This window comes from Anopheles coustani, chromosome 3 (assembly GCF_943734705.1).
Source record: "Anopheles coustani chromosome 3, idAnoCousDA_361_x.2, whole genome shotgun sequence".
Taxonomy (NCBI): domain Eukaryota; kingdom Metazoa; phylum Arthropoda; class Insecta; order Diptera; family Culicidae; genus Anopheles; species Anopheles coustani.
Window position 1 is genome coordinate 86,490,339 of NC_071288.1, and position 24,604 is coordinate 86,514,942.

Sequence of the window (24,604 nt, forward strand, 5' to 3'; positions counted from 1 at the left end):
TGTTAGTGAAACGCAAGACGCTACTCCCATCAACGAGTAGCTAGTAATGTTGATATCATTGCTTGCACAATCGTAGGCAATTAATCTATGCGAGATATTTCCGAAGACCTGCGCAGATAGGAACAGCAATGTCATGATCACGAGTGACCATGAGTTCAACAACATTACATTGGGTTTTCGATTATTGCTACTGCGTTTATAATCGATCTTTAAGGGCGCATTTCGGCGTATTTCGTTTGGGCCTGTATTTCTCCGTTACCCCAGGTAGACGGCTGTATGCCTGTCCCTTTCTGAAACCTTTTCTCTATTGATGGTAAAGAGGCGGTCTTTTTATGTGTTTCTATGTGAAAAGGACAGAAATTTTACTTTCACTGTTCAAGATTACTCCCGCTATTTTCTTTACCCTTTTCTGTACCCCAGTGGTTTTGGTGTTAATTTCGGCAACGGCTCTTTTCCTGTTCTTTTGTTTTGCTTTCAGGGGTGCTATGACCCCAAGCAGCTATGAGCCCAAAAACATGCAACAAATTCATTATTTAATGTTTTATTTGAAAAATTATAAAATTTAAGTTTGGATTAAACTAAAAAATTTTAATCAATATTCAGATTTAGATTAAACTGCAATTTTTCCTTAATAATATTTCATTGTTTGTAAAACTAGCAATAAAAAAAAAATATTTCATTGAAAAGTTTTCATTGCCAAAAACCTGATTTCATTTGAAAAGTTATCATTGCCAAAAACCTGATGTCAAAGCCTCATTTCATGCGAAATCATCAATAACTGTCCAAGAGAACCATGTTCCAGGCAAGTTATTATTTTTGAACCTAATTGACGAGTATGTTATTCTTTATGTAGTACTAGTGACAATCTTGAAATGTTTAAAAATGAAAGAACTAAAACTAATGTTAAGCTAAACTACTATATTAAAATGTGCAGGACCATTGCATGTCCATTGGTCTCAAACTATTCTGAAAATGTTCCTCATTTTTAATAAAACCTCTGTTGTGTTCATGTTAGTGCATCAGTCTAATGTTTTTACCCAAAACACACCGCACCTTTTCTGTATCAAACAAAATTCAGATAAGATGGATCATTCTCACATTTTCATATTCTTCATTTACTTTCATTCAAAAGTAAATTCACAAATTAATCACGCATTTGATGAAACAATCAAACAGAAAAATAAAAATAACCCCACCAAACTATTGATTTAAAAAAATATGAGCCTAAAGGACGAGGCCCTAGAAAGCTCGTGGCCCCAAGCAGCAGTTTAGTTTGCTTACCCTATGACCCGCGTTTGTCTTTACCGATCTTACGTGATCGTCATTATAATGACGGGTATAAGGGTATACCCTTTATGGTCTCAATGTCTCGTTCCTTTAGCCATTCCATGCTATGTTCATTTTCATGTCTACTCCTGATTCCATTTTACCTTTAACTTTTCTAATTAATTCAGTTCGTTGTTAGCCCAAAAGAAATTGGTTCTGTTATCGCTGTATTCGTGCGATACCGTCCCTCGTTTTGCCTGAATGTTAACAAAACTCAGTAAAAACGAGTAGGATCCTTAGTTTTCCGCTAGTTCAAGAGGATCTGCTCGAGGCCGCATGCAAGTAAATACACCACACCCCGTATTGTTTTTCGTTGAGCGCGATTACATCGAACGGACCGAAGTAGTCTACTATGGCGTGCGTGAACCGAAAAACGGGAGTGTTGATTCTGCATTCTGGCAACGGAGCCATTAATGGAGGAATCCATCTAAACGCTACGTATAGTTTGACCACGTCATTCGGGTAGACGTCCATTTGTGTCTTTAAAGAGGGGGTCAGCAAAATGAAGATTCAAATTTTTCAATAATTAATTAAAAAATAATTCAGGAAGCTCCCTTGAACATTTTTTGTTCGACTTTTTCTGTCGTATTTGCATTATTGATCGTAAAATTTCTTAGTCTCGTGAGTCTCACCCAAAATCCGGCGGCAATAGTTCCTTTGCATCCAAAATGGCTACGTTCGAGGAGAATTTCAATACCTATTGCTATATGAAATAAAGCACGCAAAACTGAAAAAATCAAGATCAAGTAGTAATTAAAACAATCATTAATAGTAACAAACCAAAAATGTTTATGCTGAAAAACATAAAAAATTAAAGGAAAATAAGTATGAATATGTTTTAAAAAGTGTAACGATAAAATTTCTAACATTTCATCTTTACCACTTTTGTATATCAAAGTTTCTTTTACATCTTATTTTATTTCATAATTGTCTTCTACTGAGGAAGCAACCATTGTGTAGGATATTTTATTGTCAGCGTTTTGTTGCCCATATATCAGCCACCCTAATCTGGTTTGCATAGCGATGGGTTCTCCTAATCGTCCACTCCGGTGGTTTCGCCCCAGTAATAACTGGGCATTGTTTAAGCCAATTGACAACGTTGGACGAATCTCACCGAAGCTCTGAATTGGCAATCCCTGTAAATGAGTGTACCTTTCGGATAGACTTTCATAGTCTAAAGATTGGCAAGGTAGACTCAAGTTTCGAACGGTTCTTACGTCCTGCAGTTGGTAGTATTTTTTATATGAACCTCGTATCTTTAGAGACACCTGTTGACTTTCGGCGTTTTTCATAGTGAGCTCTTGCGTCCATTTCAAACTAAGGGGAACCTTTTTACCCTTTAGTTTCAATTGCTCAGCGATCGTTTCTTCCATCAACGTTAAGCATGATCCTGGTGTTAAGAAGGCGTAGGTTTGGACTTTATGGATTCCGTTAGCTAATGTTACCGGTAGGATTTGAAACGTTGCTTCAGTTGTCGTCACCTCGCTATTATTTACTGGTGCCGGTTGCTCTTCTTTGATTACGTCATTGGGCACGTGCAGCATTCGGTGATGCTGACCTTTGCACCCGTTAGTGTTGCATGTTACCCTTTCATTGCAATATTCTTTTATATGGCCTCTTGACAAACACCCGTAGCATAGTCCTTTACCCGTAACCGTTGTATTCCTTTCTGTTGGTGTTTGTTTTTTGAATATTTTGCATTTAGTTATGTGATGCGCTTGTTTGCAGAGCGAACAGGATTCATTATCGGGCTCGCGTTGCAGGTTTTTGATTGCCTGTTGATGAAATAGTATTTCGGCATATGGTTTTAGCCAACGTGCCAAGTCATCAAGCTTTGTAAGATGTTTCGCCGGTGTTTCAGCTCGCATTTTTATTATATATCTTGCAATTTTCAATCGAAATGAGTATGGAAGCTTACCAATTAATTCTCTTACTAGACGATGATCATTCAAATATGTCGGTTTGTCCATAAGGTGAATATTTCTAATCAAGGTTTCTAGCGCCTCGCTCATCTTTATTACTATGTTTCGCGATTTGTTTTTCAATCTTTGAAGATCGCTTACACACTCCATGTATATCATTTCTGGATCCCCGAACTCCCTCTCCAGAATAGACATTATTTCCTTTACATTCCGAGAATCCTTCATTAGTTGATGTACACATCTGAGAGCTGGGCCGAATAGAGCTCGATTTAACCTTTTTAGGTTCTCTAAATCAGAAACGGCTCCCTCCTTAGTAGTGATATCATAGGTCTGTTTGAAAATCGGCCATTTCTTGGGGTTGCCACCGAATTTCGGTAATTGCGCTAGCACTTGTCTTGGAATAAAACCCTGAGCTTCAAGCAAACCCTTAAGGAGTGTGAACTCCTGTACCTCGAGCCTCTTCGTTTCGCATTTTCGCTCGTGGCATTTTGGACAGTCCCATTCTTCCTTATCCGTTGGTTTGCGAGTCGTTTCCACGCAACTTAAGTGAAACAATCTCTCGCACTCACAGCAAGATACCATTGCGGAATCCTCCGCATCTTCCTCCAGACAGAGGCGACAATTGCCGTTCGGGTTAACCGTGAAACCAGTGAAAGGCATGATTCTTCCTTTTATTTGACCCTTAACGCCGGTCGTTGTTGACCACGCTTCACGGGAATTTCTTTTCGCAGCCTTCCTATTTATTCTAGGAACCTAATGTGGTCCTTTTTGGTGCCCTTCTAGACGCTTAATTTCTCTTTACGTTGTTTGTGATGGGATTGACGGAGCTGATAATAAGATTCACTTACCAACCTTTCAAATTCTGGTGAATTTGAAATAACTCCAGTCCCAGGTGGTTCTTCACCGTCTTCCTTCGGTTGGTTGGCCTTTCGTGAATGATTCAGTTATCGCCTCGTTCCTGCTCCGTGATTTCACTTGCACTTAGTGTTTGTTCTACTAAACTTACTGGTTTATTTTCACACACTGTATACTGTGTTGCGGCTTGAGTTTGTTACGCACGGATTGCACTGATCTTCGGAGCTACTTGAGGTCCCTTACAGGATTTTTCCTGATATTCAACGCCGCATGGCGTCACTAATTGCTTGCATCTGAGAGATTTCTACGATCAAGACCTTTCGACCGTTTCTAGGGGCTCACGATTTGTTGAGGCTGTCAAGCGTCAACTGGTCTAAGTTTCACTCAACTGCTGCTATTCCATACAGACGCTTCAGCCGCCGTGTCCTGTTGCCAATTTGGCAGTGGTGCGGTACAATTACTGAATTGGCGACGGGACTGAAGGTTCGGACCGATCTCAGCTGAGGTCGGCGTCCAAGGAATAAATTCCCTGGTATCGTTTATACAACCCGGTCACCAAGAGATTACTCTTTCCTTTACGCACTTTTTCACTTCACGATGCTCACGAACTTCACTGTACTGCGCTCGCTTACAAACCCTTTTAACCCACAGCTGCCTATTTGTCGGATGTCACCTTAACTCACCGTATCAGTTAATTTTCAGTGAGCACGTCTGTTCTTCATGCGACAGGATACCTTTTCACTACAGCTGTTCTTCAGGCGACAGCACACCTTTTCACTGTAGCTGTACAGCTACAAAGCAAACCCTTCGGTTTCGAAAGATAGAATTTAACCAGGACTTAGAATTTTCTCAACAAAAACAGTTATACGCAGAAACTACGCGAAAAAATCACAAGTCCCTTAAAGGAAAACCTTAAGATCGGTTCAGTTCCGTTCCGATCAGGCCGAAGACGGAAGAAACACGATGATGAGGTGTTAGTCAAAGGGAAGCTCAAAGAGATTATGCTGGAATTGAAATAATTGCCGGAAACTTCTTTTCCACACAAAAGTCGAAATGATAATGTCTGCTATATATTGTTGGATTGATTTTTATAGAGACTTTGAGCCTTTCGGCTACATTCGCCTCTTTCTAATGTCTGCTATATTCAAATTTTTGACTGTTTATACTGCTTATATACTAATTTGTTCCTATCTTCTAATGGACGTAAGCGAGAGAGAGAGTGTTAGGAACGGACGATAGGTTTCGTCCCATTCGTTAAGAAGAAAAAACTATCCGCAAGCGAACGAGCTGAAGAAAGAACAGAGAGCGACGAAAATTGACAAGTCTATTCTGCGTTAGGACAAAGCGAAGGTCGCGAGAATAGGAAGAAACAGCGATTACCGCTGTTGCTGCACCAACGGAGTGCGCCTCCAGGAGAACTGGAAAGGGGTACAATGCGTTTGGTACCGAGAACTTTAGGAGTAATGTGTAGGAGTAATAAACGTACGATGCACTCCAGCCAACGTATGCATGCAGTTGGTACGCATGTTATGATAAAAAAGGGAAGCATCGACCACTCAGAAGAACCCGGGCAACGACGCGACGATTGAAATGCGTGACCAAAATTGGAGCAATGTAACCGGCTACTTTCGGAGCTCTATCTAGCTCGCGTTCATTAGAGGATAGGAATCAAAGTAGTAGATAAACGATTAAAATTTTTCATAAAGCAGATATTTTCATCTCGGCACTTGAGGGGAAAGGACGAACGATCTTTATTTCGCCACTCCAACATTCTTACGCTTGAGTCTTCTACGTTAGCGACATGTCGCGCTGTGGACCGGTTTCATCGTAAGTCTCTTAAAGAACTTAGCGAAAACCTCGAATTCTTCTCTCCGGCGTCGGCACAGTCACGGCCCGGACGGAACTTTGAAACTTCAACAAGTTCTAACCCTTCCCAATGGGATTTCCCTTGTTTCCAAAGAGTTAAGGAAAATTCGTAGGAATTACTCTCCGTTCGCGGCGTATCGCTCTGCGGATTCCCGATTCGCCTTAACTCTAGGTTGAAAGTATCAAGCGTAGTTTTCTCCGGCGTCGGCCAGTCACGGCCCGGACGGAACACTTTGATACCAAAACCATCGAACTGCCAAGTGTCCAATAGGAAATTCTAACGTGTTATCTTCGCGCCCGGTCGGATAACCGGCTCGTTACATAGAGGATCTCGCTCTAGAATACAAGATTTTCTATACATAGGAAGGTTATCCAACGTTCGATCTTCGTTACGCGATCTTTCTATCTTTCCTTGTGAGAAAACGCGACCCTGCATGGGCATCTGGATGTTGTCTATTTACTCGAGTTTTCCTAGCATCCTCGCGAGAGTCCCAGTGGAGTAAAATTTACGATCTTAACCTGATCTCGCTTTCGTTCGTTCGCATCGTTGCATGGGTCCTTTCAGGCGTTCTGGTTTGCTTATCGCTCCCACGCATTGCCTCTTGGTGCCGATGCGTCGTGTCCTTATTGTGTTTATTTAGGATCACGACCGCGAACGTTACCGGTATTTACATGTAAATTTTTCTCGCCGTTTCTTTCTATTCTCGCGTCCTTCGCAAATGAGGCTTAATGTTTACGAGTGGATTCATACTTACTATGTACGCGTCTGGAAATCGACAATTTTTATGATTTCTCTTCGATCATAAAAAAGAAAAAATGTGTTTCCGTTGTGACTTCTCTTTCTCGTCCTAACCTTTTTTGTCTTTTGAAGAAAGAGTTTGTCCCGCGTCTTTTCCCATGTTCTATGCTTCCTTGTATGGTCAAAGCGAAATTCATATCACGAACAAAACATATCGTCCGTCCGTAACATTGAGGGTTTGCGTTTCTCAACGTTCTTGACGGTGGGTGAAGATATTTTTTTTTCTAGCAGATCAGGAGCGTCGATAGACCCTGAGACTAGTTTCTAAGAGACATTGTGTCAATTTTGTAAGTAAGAGACATTTTGTTAATTTCCTCCTGTTTTCGAGAGAATCGAGTTCAAATAACAGACAGCCTGGCAAACGATAATACAAGACACGTGTGGCCGTTTTCTGAATATTTTCCAGTGTTTTAAATCACGTGATTGAACTGGTGTCCATACAATGCACACAAACTCAAGATTCGGTCTTACCAACGAACAATACAGAGAATTGAACGTAAACGGACATTTAAAGCTCCTAGAAACACAAACAAAAAATCCTGATTGTTGAAGCGCTTTGGCAATCGTGAAGTTAAAATGGTCAGAGAGCGCCATTATAATATCTAGCAGAATACCAAGGTCCCTGACTACCTCCGATCGTGGGATCGGGGAATCTTCAGCGTAATAATTAAATTTGGTTGTCACTTTTTAAGTTTGGCACTTTTTAACATTAAGCACTGAACCGGGTGAGTCCTGAAGACGAAGAAGGCGTCATTTCGTCGCGTCAGACACAAACATTTTTAAATAATCAGCGAATAGTACACAAATCAATGGTCCGCGAATACTCCCTTAAGGAACTCCACCAGCAGAATGGAGACCCGAGGCTTGAACCAGGGAATGCTCCGATCTACACTGGACAAGGCCACCATGAACACCATACCTCGTCAATTTTTCAAGTAGTAGAGTATGGTTGACAGAGTCAGCCTGGAAGACCGTCTAAAGAGCGTCAAACTGACCGGCATTGTCGAGAGACTAATAACAGAGTTTAGGAAGCACATGATATCGATTGATCTGTTTGGCATAAAACCATGTTGAATACGAGACATCGTGAGTCGAAATGCTCGTTGAAGAATAACTATTGGCTACGTTGTGGGTAACTGCAGACTACAATAGCTAGAGGTCCCTGCACTATTGTTTATACGAATGCATTAACATAAAAATTCATTTCGTAATAAACCAGATTAAATTATGACAACTGAACCAAGAAAAGTATCTCATGAAACTTACTTTCCCGGTAAGTAAAAGTTATCCTACCAAAGGAAATGAGTAAAAAAAATTTTCTGGTAGCGTGTTTCCCATCACTTGCATTAAGATAGTTTCAACATAAACATTAGACAAGTTTTAGGTATTTGTGATATAATGCATTATTTTTGTTTAACAGTTCAAAAGATATTTGCTAAGACACAATAAATAGTCTGTATTTCGCTACTGCTGGTGTTGATTGATTGACGCCCAGGAACATAAGTTATTCAGCCTGCGCACCGACTAGTCAATATTCATACATATCACGTCATGAAGTTCGGTTATTTTGACGTGATGTATGAAAATGATCAGCTCGATGAGATCCGACTAATTTGATCAAGGCAGATTGACCTCTCGCGCCCAAACGGTTCTTGCTTAAAGCTAAATTATCAGTCTGAAAAGAATCTTAACAATCTATAACAGGGGTCGGCATACATTTCCTAAAAAGCGCTAAAACTTTTTAAACATTTTCACACTTTTGTTCATTGAATTTTGATATTGTTTTTCAACATATACCACGAACAACAATTTTAATCTTTAATTTTGAGAAGAAAACAAACCTGACATCGTGAAAAAGTTGAGATGTGTTTTTGGTATAAAGCACTTAAATTTTCTTACGGGCCACATGAAATCAGTTGGCTGGCCGGATTTGACCCGTGGGCCGGACTTTGCCGACCCCTGATCTATAATATGCCAAATTCATACGTTAGGTTCAAACATTTGCTTGTGCATTCCAAGCAAGAGTTTGGGGAGTGCGTTTGGACATTCCAAGCAAGAATCACAAATTTTAGACATTTGCTGGTCAGCCAAATCATTCGTGAGATACGGAATGGTCCAGAAAGTGCCTGCGCCTCTTGAATTTCTTCCCACAAATCGTGCAGCCGTACGGTCGTTCTTCCGTATGCTTAAGCAAGTGATCGTCCAGATGATGCCTGCGTAGAAATAAAACACATTCTTCCTGTAAGAAATTGTTTGCACGAGTTATGCATCCTTGCGCCCTTTACTTACTTCATGGGGAACATTTTACCGCACTGCTTGCACTGAAACTCCCGTTCCCGGTGGGCCAAACGGATGTGCTGCTTCTGCTGGGATGCTGTATAGAACGTGCTGGGACATTCCTCGCAACAGTACTTCCGCTCACCGAGGTGTTTTGCCTCGTGGTAGCGCAGCGAGGACCGATCGCAGAAACGCTGGTAGCAGTACTGACAGAAGTACTTTCGGATGCCACGGTGGATGTTCAGGTGCTTTCGCAGACTCGTGTCGTAGGTGAACTGCTTGTCACAATACTCGCAGGTGTACTTTTTCGTGTCCGAGTGTACCGGCATGTGTTTGCTGAGCTGGGACACAAGTTTCCCACAAACTGGACACTTCTTTTTCGACCGTCCACCTTTACTATTTCCGTTGCTTATATGCGTAGGTTCCTGATGGTTAGTTTCTAGTCCGTTTTTCTGTACGGTTGTTGCATCTTCTTGCTCCTTCTCTTGCTGAGTAGTTTCAACTTCCAGCTTCTTCTCAACCCGGCAGTCACTTCCGGTAGAATCTTGCACGTCATCTTCACATCTCAAGGCAACGTACTCTTCTGTGACTTTCGCTTCCGTCTTCATCTCATCACACGGCGATGTTCCGATGTACCCAACATCCGATAGGGCTTCGGCCAAGATGCGATAGGATTCGACTGCTTTAGCTTCAAACTTTGCATACTCAACCATTATCCGACAGCAATGTTCGCAGACTGCGTTTGGAAGGCCATCGTTTTCGTCTACCTGGAAGGAAAAACACTATTAAAGCGTTCCTCAAGAAAGGTATACAAGTATGTTCATCTAGTATACAGTTTTGGATGTCTTGTTCAAAAGGCAGAACATGTTCATCTAACGTTAGGCTATCGCTATGCAACCTAGTAAAGAATTGCGTACCTTCAGCAGCAATAAATCGATTGCTTCCATTAAGAAATCGTTGATGAATGATTCGACGAACAGGGGAACACATTGCTCCTTAGAGAGACAAAATCGACACACATCCTCGATTGTTATTTGCGTTAGAACTTCGCCGGCCATACTCTTTGAGAACAACAGATGGTGAAGTAAACAGATTGGTTTGTTATTACGTCCTTTCATGTTTGTTTATGTTTTGATGTATGCTCTCCGTTTCACATCAGAACAGTGCTGCCAGCGAAGAAGGTGAGAAACTTACACTGCGTTCGCACCTGTAGTACACCGAAATTCAAATGGACCGGTGTCTTGACTGAGATTTTTATTACTTTATGAAACGTTCAAGCAAGGAGAACCGTGCTGCACTTTCCTACCAAAGGTGTACACTTCAACCAAAAAACCACATTGCCAAGTATTTTTTGGGTAATCATTTACACCTCGTAACCTATCAAAAGTGTATTTTAGGTAGGCTTTTTTGACATGTACACCTCGTATCCTACCAAAGGTGTATTTTTGGTGGGCACTGGTGTTTCGAGAAGAACTAGCTTTCAAGCCTTTGTTTGTGGTGCTGCACGTACATTAAAAGAACCTGCCACGATTCGTGTCTGCAGTACTTCCGTCCTCTCTGACAGCACGAACCAGAGGTACTCGCGGAAGATTTATGGATGTTTCACCGGATATAAATTGAAATAATAAAACAAACTAAAATATTTTTCTGCATAAAAATAATTATTTTGGAAAGTAAAGATATCTTGAACTCAGCTCATATAAAACTAATGCTAATGGGTAATCGTTTTATGCCACACATAGTCAGAAACTATGTGCTATAAACGCATAGTCAGGCTGTCAAAATGATTCTTCTTTTATGTATACCGCATCAACAAGCATCTCTGAAGAAGTGTGCATTGCTTCACTAGCTGACCGCTCAGCTGGCCTTTTCCTAATATTTTTAAGCCTCTGCATTAAGAAAGCAGCAACCATCTTACTATTAACTCTCTCTGAATTTGTAGTGGCTATGGTTTTGAATAAATGTATCACGTTGTGTTGGTTCATTAACGCTATTTTAACTGTTCCATCGCGGGATAATCCAGTCCACGTACACCGTTCTTGCAATTTCCTCGAGAACAACAAATCGAAGCAGCATAACATGCGTTTACCCGAGGTCTTGCCTGTAACGGACCATTTGAGCCATTCTTCCTGGAACATTAAAAAAGGACTGATATATTACATCATAGCCTAGGTCGTAGTAAAGTCACTTACTATTTGCTGCTTGTATGCTTCATCATTCAGCCTTGCCTCAAGCTCCTGCAGCTGATAGTCGGAATCCATCGGCTTAAACATGAACGATGGTTCAAATGGGATTGGGTCTTCCTTCTCTTCTAAAATCAGCCTCTGTTGAACAATAACCTCAGCTAACGATTTTTCAATGCTATCTTGCCGCTGTTGTAATAGGTTGAATTGGTGTTGTTGCTGCTGCTTGATCTGTGCCAATTTATTGTTGTGGTTCTGCATTTCTTTTTTCACCTCAGTTAAAAGCTGAAATAGGTCACTGGTTGTTGGTCCAACTGTTTCATTGGTGGGTGGTAGGATTGGCACAACAGTGGATGGAACAGGATATTGAGATTTTTGCTTCGGGACGGGCGGTGGAATCGGCGACAGTGTAACAAACATGGTGTCGAAGTTTTGCCGTTTTGATAAAATCGCCGTATTCTTTTTGTTGGGTATATCATCTTCGGAAGATGATTGCCCAAACATTTGCTCCAGAGCAGATTCGGCATCCGAGAAGGTTTCGCACGTGCGCAAAATCTTACATTCGGATCGGTTCCAATGAGCTTGTGGCTGGCTTGTTGCGTCTCGCGACATTTCCTTTATAACTTCCACTTTCGTTTTACTTGGCCACAGGAGAATAGACCTTCCGGTTTTCGTGGTTCGCACCCATGTTCGCGGGACCACATCCAATTCCTTTTCCCCTCGTGCGCATTTTGTTTCTGCCACAAGGAACATTCTGAAAAAATGTATGCTTTTAATAATATATCCTAGGTATCACTCTGAAGAAATGCTTTCATTACCATTTTATATTTCTTACCTGTGTTTGCAATGCTTCCAGTTCAAAAGACAACCATAAACTGCTTGTCAGCTCAAGCGCGCACAATCGTCATAACAAACGTCTTGTGCCCGCGATTGTCAAAATTTGTTTTGTTTTTAAAATCGAAGCAATTTGCTCGGGAACGCTACAATTGAGGTTATTATGATTGGATGGACCGAAATGACACTAACTGTCAGTTTTCTCGTCGCTGTCTCATACAAAAGGTTAACAACACTTTAAAAACAAAGGAAAAAATGGATGCCTCGACGATCCAAAACGACGCGACCTACGTGTCGAGACGATATGTGGAAACGAAACGACATCTGTTTACCTTTTGTATGGCACATGGTCGTTTCGGTCCTTTCAATCATAATAGCCTCAAATAACGCTGTGGCGGGTTTGGGTGTCGGAATCCGAATGAAGTATTTCTTTTCATTTCATTTTATAATACAATTGTCTACCGCTTGGGTTGAACAATGCTTAAATACTATGAACAGAGTTATAACAAACGGGATGGGAAAGGAGAGAATATACGAAGGCTCGAGCGGAACAGGGACAAAGGACGATTGTAGTCAAACAGACGGTAGGAGCTGTTGAATACGGAAAGCGCATGAAGTCGCGGGTTGTTAGATCCAAAACAAAGGCTCTCCGTACGAACCTAAAAAGGGTTCAGAAGAACTGGGGGAAACTACTTTGACCTTGTACGATCTACCATATAAGCAGAACTCGAACCAAGAAAGCAGATGATCACCCACTAAAAGCTTTTCCAGTTTGTCCACTAACAAATAGAGGGAAACACTTTAAAAGGCCGCCTTAAAATCAGTTTGGTGTCCGGAAACCATGCTATTGAAGGCAGAGGAAATTAAACACATAAATTTAGAGGAAGTGGATTGTTTGGGAATGTAGCCATGTTGATTAGGAGACAGATAACTAACGATAGCAGGAAGAATAGAAGAGTGGATGATGGGTTCAAGGACTTTGGACGGGGAGCAAAGGATCGAGATACTACGGTAATTCGAGCATACTGAGCGATCCTTTTTTATGGATAGGGATTAACCAAGCAGGCTCCTTCCAAATGGTTGCGAAAAAAAGGGGTGGGGGGGGGGCTTCATTTGGGATTTTTTTCTGAAAATTAAAATCTATTTATTTTCGTGCAAACAATATTTTTAGTTGGATTAAGGAAAACATATCGAACGAAAATAAAAAAAAGATGAGGTGGGCACATTTCCATGCTGGTAACTGTATATGAAGCTTTATGTTTACCAGCTACTAGGCGCCTCCATGACGTGCAAGTAGGTGAACGCACTTTTGAAGTCGTCCAAAATTTTACCTATCTTGGGTCAAATGTCAGCACCGACAACAACATTGAAGATGAAATTCGCGCTAGGGTGCTGGCAACCAACCGGTCATATTACAGCCTGAGAAATCTCTTCCACTCACGATACCTGTCAAGACAGTCGAAGCTGGGACTATACCGAACATACGAAACTGACGAAACCCTCTTAGCCGTGTTCGAGAGGAAGATGCTCAGGAGAATTTTTGGCCCCGTATGTGAGGAGGGACAATGGAGGAGCCGATATAATGACGAGCTCTACGAGCTGTACGGTGACCTCACTGTCGTTGACCCAGCCCGTAAAGTCCTTTTAGGCTGTCAGAGGACTCAAGGACAGAGGAGGAGTGGGAGGTCTGAAACTTTCACAACTTCATTGTTACTATTTACTAATACTACTAAAAATATTAGTTTCTGGCTGACGCCGCTAGAGGCGCCACAGTAGTGCGCTTTTCTTGGTTCAATTTAGTTATGGTCATGCTTTACCTGTGTTGAGTCATTACAAAATCTGGAACACACCTTTCAGAAGTGTTGTTTTAATGCTACTACCGAGCTCATTCATGCGTGCTAGTATATTTAGATACACGAGTTATACATCTAGTACATTTTTGACCTTATCAATGGAACGTCATATTTTTAGAACGTTTTTTAAGGGAAGTTGTTTTAATGTGGATCATTTAAATCACGGCACTTTTCTATTTATATGCGCAAGTACAAGTTAATTTTTAAAGGGGTGACCAGGTGGTAACGTAGGCCCTAATAGAAAGGATATCAACTATTAAACTTAATTCACATTTAAACGCAAAGAAAAAGGCGTCCGTAGTGTTAAGAATGTATGGCAATGTCATATTTTTATCCAACTATTCTATAAGCTTACAGTTCGCCCTATATTGAAGTCAGAAGAAATTCTTCAAAAACAGAAGACATTTTCTTCATAAGGTACCTTAAGGATTTTTTTATTCTAATTTAGATAGACTCAAACATTCCATCAATGACTCTATCATGCATGGTTCCGTAAGTCCTAATAGTAATACACGTAGTAAATATACACATCCGATGTTTTACCATGTTGAACGCTAAGTGTGCACTAAGATCTAAAATTTTAAATCTCAGTCAACTGAGATCTAAAAAGAAATTGCTAAAATTTTAAATAAAACCGATTGCATCTAGTAGACTATGAAATGCAATTTACTACCTTCGAAACAGCCTATAAATCAATCGCAGCATTCACATTTCATTATTTGAGCATTTGTAACGTTTGAGTACGGATGCTCAAAATTAACGCGATGGGTTTAATCGATTTTTTTTGTTGTTTTAGGGTCAAACAGGAGCCGGAAGAGGAAGAGTTAGTTTTTTGGAGCTCAGATGACGAAATGCGGGACGACGACGTTCCGGACGCCGATGTCCCGGACGCTGATGTCCCGTACGCCGATGTCCCAGACCCCGATGTCCCAGACGCCGATGTCCCAGACCCCGATGTCCCGTACGCCGATGTCCCGGACGCCGACGTTCCGGACGCCGATGTCCCAGACGCCGACGTTCTGGACGTCGACGTTCTGGACGACAACGTTACAGATGTGGGCGTTTGCTACCCGAGGGTAAAAAAAGATGTATTGGTAAGTAAGAGAACAAATAAAATCTTACATGTATGTAAAGAGAGAAATAACGAGAGGGGAGTTTTTACTGTAGTTTCTTCTTTATTTCCACTTGTTCTAGTTCCGAGCGCGACTGTCACTGAGCTTGGTTCGATTACGACTGACCGACCGTTTACCGCAGACCCGCCTTATATTCCCAAACTTAGTTCCGTTGTTCTGGGTCTCTATTCACTCTCACATTCGGCCTTTCCTGACGCCTAACGCAGACCCTTGCTAGGCACTATGCTTCTTCCTCTGAAGATTCTAGCTCCTCTTCATTGACAGCATATGCCCACAGCTTCATATTGTCAATGCTAGTCGTTGTCATATTCGGCCCTTCGCATTCAGCGGCTTTTCTAACTTTAAAACGACCGTTTCGATTCACAGTCACAATTTGATAGGGCCCCAGATATTCGCTTGCCAGTTTCCTACCAGCCACAAACTGCGTTCTTCGTATAGCTACCAAATCCCCGGTCACATAACCCGATTCTGGTTTCCTTTTTTTATCGAATTCTTTTTTTTGAGCTAGCTGCGCTTCTTCAATAGCCTTTCTTGCATTGTACCGCATTTCCTGTCTATCTCGCTCAAATTCCTCATATATCTCCTGCCGCAATATTTCTCCCAGCTTATCATCAGTTAGATTCTTCATTCGCACGCCAAACATTAACTCAAAAGGTGATTTACCAGTAGTTGCATGCCCGTGTGCGTTAATCGCCCTCTGAACCCTTGGGACCTCCTTAAACCACTTGCAGGGATTCTCGGCAGATAGCTTGGATAACATGTTGAGCAACGTACGATTAACTCGCTCCGCTTGTCCGTTACCCCTAGGCACCCCTGTTGTGCAAACGACGTGTTCGATCCCGTTGGTGTTCATATACTCCGCAAACGAATTTGCCGTGAATGCCGCTCCTCGATCCGTCACCACTCGTTCTGGGTTCCCGAACACAGACGACCATTCTTCTATCTTCCGCAGCGTCTCCTCCGCACTCGTAGTTTTAGTCGGGTACAGCCAGACAAATTTGCTGAATCCATCCACCATCGTTAGTATGTACCGGTATTGCTTCGACGTTGCGTCCATTGGGCCGACGTGGTCGATGTGTAACGTGTGCAGCGGTTTGTCGCCCTTCTCTATAGGATGAAGATACCCTTCCTTCAGACCCAATTTTTTATTGTACAATATGCACTTCACACAATTTCCGATGACTTGTTTCACTTTCATTTCAACCTGAGGAATCCAATACTTCTGTGTCAACGTATGGATTGTTTTCTGACTACCGAAATGTCCGTTGTTATGCACCTCTTGAATAAGCTGCTTTTGCATACTTCGCGGAGCCACTATCAAATCTTGTCCATCCTTCAAATAATATAGTATGCCACCTTTCAAGTGGTATGCTCCATAAGGTTCTTTTCGTAGGATCTCACAAATTGCTTTCACCATTTCATCTTTCTGTTGACTGTTCTTGATGCGCGCCGTAACTTCTGACGTCACTACCATTACACGACATGGGTATCTACTGAGGCAATCCACGTGTCGAAGCCTCGATCCCGGTCGATGTTCCACTTCAAACGTAAAATCCTGCAGGTACATTACCCACGGTAACACTTCGCTAGGTACCTCAGCCTTTTTCAATGTCTGTTTAAACGCATTACAATCAGTCACCAGCTTAAAAGGTACACCCAGAAGATATCTTCTAAACTGCTTTGTTGCCAGGAACACAGCTTTCGCTTCTAGAACATAGCTATGTTTTCTTTCCTCTGCGGCCGTCGTTTTTTTACTCCAAAACGCTACCGGATGCAGTTTTCCTTCAAAACGTTGGAGTAACACCGCACCATATCCCTCCTTCGACGCGTCGGTATGCAATTCTGTCTCTGCTTCACGGTCGTACAACCGTAACACTGGTTCACTCGCAAGTATCTCCTTCAACTGGTTAAAGGCTAGCAGCTCTTGACTTCCCACCACGAACTCCGTATCCTTACGCAGAAGATTGGTGAGGGGGCGAGCGATATGAGCGTAGTTTTTCACGAATTTTCTGAAAAACCCGGTGAGCCCAAGAAAAGCCTGCACAGCCTTCACATTCTTCGGTACACTGAACTTGGTCACAGCATTGATCTTCTCGGCGCTTGGCGAAATCATGCCAATTTCCACATAGTGGCCAAGGAAATGGACTGAGGACTGCATAAACATGCATTTTTTCCATTTCACCGCGAGTCCATGTTCTGCAGCCGTCATGAGCACTTGCTCCGTTTTCCACAGACACTCCGCCGCCGTTTTTGCGTAAACGATCAAATCGTCCATGTACACTTCTAACACGCCTTCATTGATCAAGTTCAAAAACACGTGGTAGACGAAGCGCATGAACACCGCAGGAGAGTTACACAACCCAAACGGTGCTCTATTAAATTCGTAAAACCCCTTTTTCGTCACAAAAGCGGTGTATTTCTTACTCGCCTCGTCGACCGGCACATGGAAAAATCCATTTTCTAAATCCATCACCGAGAACCACTTTGCACTCTGAAGCTTCTCCAGCACCTCGTCGATCCGCGGAATTGGAAATCCGTCTTTGAGTATCATCGAGTTCAGTTTCCTGAAATCGACGCATACACGATTGCTGCCGTCTTTCTTCTTCACCACGACCACCCGGCTGGCGAAATCAGACGTCGAAGCTTGCACAATCCCTTTTGATAGCCATTCGTCCACCTGCTCGTTAACGGCTTTTTCTTCCGGGTACGCAAGTCGCCCCGGTGTATGTCGAAAAGGAACAATGCTTTCGTTTGGGAGTATTCTCAATTTCACTGGACCGTCCTCCAATTTTGGTTCGCACCATGCTTCGTTGTATTTACTAACGACACTATCGATTGCCTCCTGGAATTTGGGTGGTACTACTATTTTGTCCGGCTCGCAAATAAACACGTCACCGCTAAACACACATTCTTCCTCCTTGTTCTTACCACTTGGGCGCACTTTTATGCCGTCTTTCGTCACCGTCGCTTCCATATCTTTCAAAGCCTCTCTTCCGATGACTGCCTCGTAACACATGCTTCCAGTAGGAACAACATAGAACTGTATTTCCTTGTACTCATTTTGGTCGATCGTCACTGTCGTCACTATTGTTCCCAACGCCGCAGTTCTTGTGCCGCCGAATCCGTTGAGGGTCATTGTTGTCGGAGTAACGCTTGGGAATCGTATGGCCTGTTGCGCTTCTTCGGACAAAAGATTGTATTGGCTGCCCGTATCGAAAAGGGTGTTTAGCTCTTTCGTTCCGATTCTCATGGTGATCGTTCCCCCTTTGTCGCCGCTGACTAAATTGGTGTTCCCGGAAAAACTCGGTCTGTCTTTGCATTCGCGTGCTCGGTGACCTGGTCTGCTGCAGCCAAAACAAACCGGTCCTGCTACTTTGTTAGGGCACTCTTTGGCAAAATGTCCCATTTTCCCGCAGGTACGGCATTTTACGCTGGCCGCTGTTATTTGTTTGGGATTGTTGCCATCCGTAATCTTTGTGATTACTGGTCGCTTCTGACGTTGTTCGCGAATTTGGGCGACCAATTTTTCGTATCCCTTCATTTGACCTTTCGGTAAAAGAGTAAATGAGGCCCCGGCCGCCATGTTTTCGATCGTGGCTACACCTCTTGTGGACGTTTAAACTGAATGTATGCAATTGGTGATACATTAATTCGTTAAATTCAACCTACGAGTATTTGAACCGTAGTGTGTACCGTTAATTTCGGCTACGCAATCAACCTAGGGGTGCGGTATGAGGGGGGCCCACGGGCCCCCCTTATTTCTCAAAACTATAACAAACTCTCTTTTTCGGTAGACCTAGCGCAGTCCGCTCGCTTCGCTCGCTGCGGGCGCGCCGCCGTTTCCAAATCATTTCTTCGGCTAAACTCATTGTTTCATGCTGTCCATCATGTGTGGTATAGTTTACTTACTAGTAACTTAACATGTAAAAGCATATTAATCTACATTCAACCTCCACTGCGTGATTAGTTTAAACCGTTATGGTCTTTTAAGCGAACCGTTAGCGTTCAAAAATTCGAAACGAATGCATGTGTCGCGCTTTGCATAGCTTCAGGCGTTAAATGTGAACCAGCAGGAAGAGGAGAATCTAGCCCGGGGCCTCATTTACTCTTTTACCGACCTTTCAATTCTTTAATTGTTTTCGCAGCGATCAGGCAGGCTTTGTTCAAGGGATCGTCGTCTATCCCTTTCACTATGTACTCGCAAAGGGATTCTTCTTCCACGTGTCCCTTTTTCCCAATTGCACACATCGCGTAAATGTATTCCGTAAATGTTTCTTCTGTCTTCTTCTTCCGGTGTCGTAACGATTCGTGGACACTTGCGCTCGACACTTTTTCCTCGAACTCTTCCACTAGCGCACACTTTAGCTCCTTCCACGACGACACTTCGGGAATGCTTTTTACAAAAGCCTTGGCTGCGCCCTGCAGCACACGTTTAGCGTAAATAAGCTTGTGGAGTTCATGCCACTTGAAAAGTTGGCTACTCGTCTCGAACTCAACCACCCATGCACACACATCTTCGGCTCCGGAGAACGTAGGCAAATAATCTTGCACATCCTTAAAGTGAATGGACACACTCTGGACCTCGTGATTCACATTCTCTCGTGACGATACACTGTCCCTTTCTATGGCGTCCGCATAGTCATCCACCCCCGTGATGTCTTGACTTCCACCTTCCCGATGCGCCATTATTCTACCAGCCAATTCCTCCTTCGTGCCGTCTGTGTTGAGTCCCAAGGTCTCACACCTTTTCACCAAGCCGATACGGGTAAATTGTTCCACTAATTCTTCTACACTTGCCATTGCGCAAAATCAAAAGGCACAATTCGCAAAACTCGAGCGTGCAATGTTGAAGCGCAATCCCACTTCTGACACCAAATGTAAAGAGAGAAATAACGAGAGGGGAGTTTTTACTGTAGTTTCTTCTTTATTTCCACTTGTTCTAGTTCCGAGCGCGACTGTCACTGAGCTTGGTTCGATTACGACTGACCGACCGTTTACCGCAGACCCGCCTTATATTCCCAAACTTAGTTCCGTTGTTCTGGGTCTCTATTCACTCTCACATGTATTAAAAGATGTTTTCACTCATTTCCAGGGCTGGCAACCTTCGCTAGGGGACATCGAAGAAGAAGAGGCGGAAATGTTTTACGAAGATGACGATTTCCTGGAGGAAAACACGGATTCCGAAATCGACGCTCTAAAGGAAAAACAGTCAAAGAAGGATGACACCGTCTGCCATGGATCGGTGTTTGGCAGGATTACTTATTTTATTTTTTTGTAGTTAGATGTAGTTAGATTTATTATTGTATTGATCAATTGTTTGATAAAAATGTAATCATTTTGTAATGTAACCATGTAAATGTAAACAATGTAAATGTAAATGTAAATGAGCTGATGTGTTTAAAAATATTAAAATTAAATAAACATTTAAATCGCTGCACAGAAGATGTTTTTGTTACCCGTAAACAATTTCATTGTAATAAAGGAACTGCAAAAAAATTTTGAGTTGGGTTAAGTTTATAACTTTTATTTCTTTTCCTCGAGGTTGTTTGACCGCAGGTCTACACAGCGCTGCAACAATCCTTCGACCGCAAGTTTCATTCTTTCCGGAAGTTCGATTCTTTCCGATTTCTTTTAGAATATTGTTTCAAAGTGTTCATGGCCGAAATCAGAGAAAACATAAATTCATGATTAAAATATATTCAACTGATCGCAATATTAAGTGAACATCGCTAGAGTAGCGTCTTGTTCAATATCCGAATAGATTCTTGAATGATAATGTGTGGTTTTCTTTACTCTCATTTACTCTTTTACTCGATGGAGAAACATTTATGCTTTTTTTCACCAATTCTGTTAAATTCATGAAATGCCCCCATCGTGTTTGGGTACACTTTGCCCAAATTCATTAAAATGTTTTCACTGCTGCTTCTGGACTCGATGCCTATTGTATTGTTGTTGACAGTTTGTAGTATTTTCCCAACGAGGTCTTCGTAAATTCTGTTCTAGGTGAATATTTACTTACCGGCAACAGTTCACCAACAAGCCGAGTCAAAGGCAACAAATTCAATAGCCACAGGACAAGAAAACAAGAACAAATTTTGGTAAGTAGGATAAAACATAAAACCTTACACGTAGTAAATATACACATCAGATAAGTGTGCACTAAGATCTAAAATTTTAAATCTCAGCCAACTGAGATCTTAAAAGAAATTGCTAAAATTTTAAATAAAACCGATTGTATCTAGTAGACTATGAAATGAAATTTACTACCTTCGAAACAGCCTATAAATCAATCGCAGCATTCACATTTCATTATTTGAGCATTTGTAACGATTGAGTACGGATGCTCAAAACTAACACAATGGGTATGATCGATTTCTTTTGTTGTTTTAGGTCCAAAAAGGAGCCGGAAGAGGAAGAATTCGTTTTGTGGAGCTCAATAGAAGTAAATGATGAATTCGGACCAGTTGACGAAATGCGGGATGAGGATGTTACGAACGAAGATGTCCAGGACGCCGATGTCCCGAACGAAGATGTCCCGAACGAAGATGTCCAGGACGCCGATGTCCCGAACGAAGATGTCCCGGACGCCGATGTCCAGGACGCCGATGTCCCGTCCGCCGATGTCCCGGACGCCGATGTCCCGGACGCCAATGTCCCGGACGCCGATGTCCCGGACGCCGATGTCCCGGACGCCGATGTCCCGGACGCCGATGTCCCGGACGCCGATGTCCCGGACGCCGATGTCCCGGACGCCGATGTCCCGGACGCCGATGTCCCGGACGCCGATGTCCCGGACGCCGATGTCCCGGACGTCGATGTCCCGGACGCCGACGACGTTCTGGATGACGACGACGTTCTGGACGTCGACGTTCTGGACGACAACGTTATAGATGTGGGCGTTTGCTACCCGAGGGTAAAAAAAGATGTATTGGTAAGTAAGAGAAAAAATAAAAGATTACGTGTATTAAAAGATGTTTTCACTCATTTCCAGGGCTGGCAACCTTCGCTAGGGGACATCGAAGAAGGAGATGCAGAAATGTTTTACGAAGATGACGATTTCCTGGAGGAAAACACGGATTCCGAAATCGACGCTCCAAAGGAAAAACAGTCAAAGAAGGATGACACCGCCTGCCATGGATCGGTGTTTGGCAGGATTACTTATTTTATTTTTTTGTAGTTAGATGTAGTTAGATTTATTATTGTATTGATCAATTGTTTGATAAAAATGTAATCATTTTGTAATGTAACCATGTAAATGTAAACAATGTAAATGTAAATGTAAATGAGCTGATGTGTTTAAAAATATTCAAATTAAATAAACATTTAAATCGCTGCACAGAAGATGTTTTTGTTACCCGTAAACAATTTCATTGTAATAAAGGAACTGCAAAAAAATTTTGAGTTGGGTTTAGTTTATAACTTTTATTTCTTTTCCTCGAGGTTGTTTGACCGCAGGTCTACAAAGCGCTGCAACAATCCTTCGACTGGGAGTTTCATGTTCGATTCTTTCCGATTTCTTTTAGAATATTGTTTCAAAATGTTCATAGCCGAAATCAGAGAAAACGTGATTTCATGATTAAAATATATTCAACTGATCGCAACATTAAGTACACCTCGCTAGAGTAGCGTCTTGTTCAATATTCGAATAGATTCTTGAGTGATAATTTTTGTGGTTTTCTTTACTCTCATTTACTCTTTTACCCAATGGAGAAACATTGATGCTTTTTTCATCAATTCTGCCAAATTCATGAAATGCCGTCCAACGTGTTTGGCTACACTCAGCACAAATTCATTCAAATGTTTTCACTGCTGCTTCTGGGCTCGATTTATATTGTATTGTTGTTGACATTTTTTAGTATTTTCTGAACGAAGTAAATTCATTTCTTGATTGATATTTACTTACCGGCAACAGTTCACTAACAAGCTGAGTCAAAGGCAACCCAAATTCAATAGCCACAGGGCAAGAAAAAAGACCGAGTTTTAGTAAGCACGATAAAACATAAAACCTTAGGCCGATAATAGACGGCGGGCGTCCGACGCGTCCGTGTCCCGAATGTTATCTACAATCTGTCAAACTGACATCTTCTAGGTCACTTTCGGCACGCGCTAGCCGACGCGCCTGCCTGGACGCAGAGTTGCTTCGAGCAAGCAACTCTGCGTTCCACGCGCTAGCGCGTCCGTTGACGTTTCAATATAAATGTTCAGTTGTAATTAGTTCGTTGAGTGGTTGTTGTATAAAAACACATATCACACCTGCCACGCTAAGAAAGAATGAGTTTTTCTTCTTAAATACTTAAAATAAAATGATTGTAAGCTGGCGACGCGCGTTCAAAATGGCGGGTGGTTAGCTAGACGATGCGCGTCCCACGCGGGTAAATGACAATTCGTTAAACGTCAATTAGACCCCATTTTGACTGATGTTCGATAACATTCGGGACGCGGACGCGTCGGACGCGCGCCGTCTATTAGCGGCTTAACACGCTTTCCAGACTGCACTGTCGCGTAACGCGACGTCGCCTGACAGGCGCTGAACTCCATGCAAAAAAAACCTAGCGCGATTCGCGCGACATCGCGCATGGTTTTTTTTATATGGAGTTCAGCTCCTGTCAGGCGACGTCGCGCTGTAGTGTGGACCCCGAGTAAGGAGTTTCCCAAACCCGTAAGCCCTTTCATCAATGGTCATAGGACTTTTTATACCATACTCTTTGCTAACAATATATTCAACAACAATTGCATCAGTTTTTTGTGCATGATAAAACACACTTTTTCTATTTGAATCCAGCTGATTGCAAAAAACAATAGGATTTTTCTCTGTCAAATAAGAGAATATTTTCCAGTTCATTGGACCATTTCCACCATTGCACACACAATAAGAAAGGTGTTCCAGTTGTTATCGCTGCTATTGACTTACTTTGCATCAACAACGCAATGATCAAGAAAATGTATTAAAAATTGGAAAAGGCTACTTATTTGAAGGAGAAAGGTCCTACGGTCTCTTACAATCAATCGGATTCAAATGAAAAAAGTGGTAAAGCGCACATTAATGTAGGATGCTTTGAAATTCTGTAGTACGTATTAAAATTATGTATTTTAATATACAAGCACACATGAATGAGCACGGTAGTAGCATTAAAACCTCGCTTCCGAGAGTATTATTAGGTTATCGTTATTGTTATTGTCCTCTACTTAGTGGACACACCTTCCATGGATTGATATTTTTCAAACTAAAGTATGAAGGGCTGATAATAATCTTACCATAACCTAAACGCTTCTTTCGATCCAAAACGTTACAAGAGATGTTATTTTGTTGGAAATAAGCATAGTTCAATGCAATGCAACGTTTTTTTATTTGCCTGCAATTGAGCGTATCACCTTATACGGGTGCATCTGGTTTTCCAAGAAGTAGTGAAAAGAGGATGGAAATAAACGAACAACAATATGTCTTCTATCGCTAGTAGGGTACCATACATTTCACTTCGCCATTACATTTCTACTCGATATACGCTACTCTCGTCTATTTTTTTTTTGTTGTTAAGTTTTAGTTCCTTTCTAATCA

At 42.1% G+C, this 24,604-nt stretch overlaps 2 protein-coding genes across 2 annotated transcripts; both read right to left on the minus strand.

Moving 5' to 3' along the window:
- Positions 1-8,161: 8,161 nt before the first annotated feature.
- Positions 8,162-10,138, minus strand: LOC131272779 (gastrula zinc finger protein XlCGF28.1-like). Its single transcript, XM_058274632.1, has 3 exons — positions 9,963-10,138; positions 9,058-9,812; positions 8,162-8,981 (listed from the first exon to the last, which is right to left on the minus strand). Exons 1-3 carry the CDS (start codon positions 10,101-10,103, stop codon positions 8,861-8,863), a joined length of 1,017 nt encoding a protein of 338 aa, XP_058130615.1. The 5' UTR covers positions 10,104-10,138; the 3' UTR covers positions 8,162-8,860.
- A 560-nt stretch (positions 10,139-10,698) lies between these two features.
- LOC131259080 (uncharacterized) lies at positions 10,699-12,132 on the minus strand. Its single transcript, XM_058260499.1, has 3 exons — positions 12,064-12,132; positions 11,238-11,982; positions 10,699-11,174 (listed from the first exon to the last, which is right to left on the minus strand). The coding sequence occupies exons 2-3, from the start codon at positions 11,979-11,981 to the stop codon at positions 10,824-10,826; spliced, it is 1,095 nt and encodes a 364-aa protein (XP_058116482.1). The 5' UTR covers position 11,982; positions 12,064-12,132; the 3' UTR covers positions 10,699-10,823.
- Between the last annotated feature and the right edge of the window lie 12,472 nt (positions 12,133-24,604).

Coding starts and splice junctions, on each gene's coding strand:
- LOC131272779 (XM_058274632.1), bottom strand. CDS start 10,103: ATGGCCGGCGAAGTTCTAACGCAAATAACAATCGAGGATGTGTGTCGA. Junction 9,813..9,962: donor TCGATTTATTGCTGCTGAAG/GTACGCAATTCT, acceptor TTTTCCTTCCAG/GTAGACGAAAACGATGGCCT. Junction 8,982..9,057: donor GGTAAAATGTTCCCCATGAA/GTAAGTAAAGGG, acceptor ATTTCTACGCAG/GCATCATCTGGACGATCACT.
- LOC131259080 (XM_058260499.1), bottom strand. CDS start 11,981: ATGTTCCTTGTGGCAGAAACAAAATGCGCACGAGGGGAAAAGGAATTG. Junction 11,175..11,237: donor AAGCATACAAGCAGCAAATA/GTAAGTGACTTT, acceptor TTAATGTTCCAG/GAAGAATGGCTCAAATGGTC.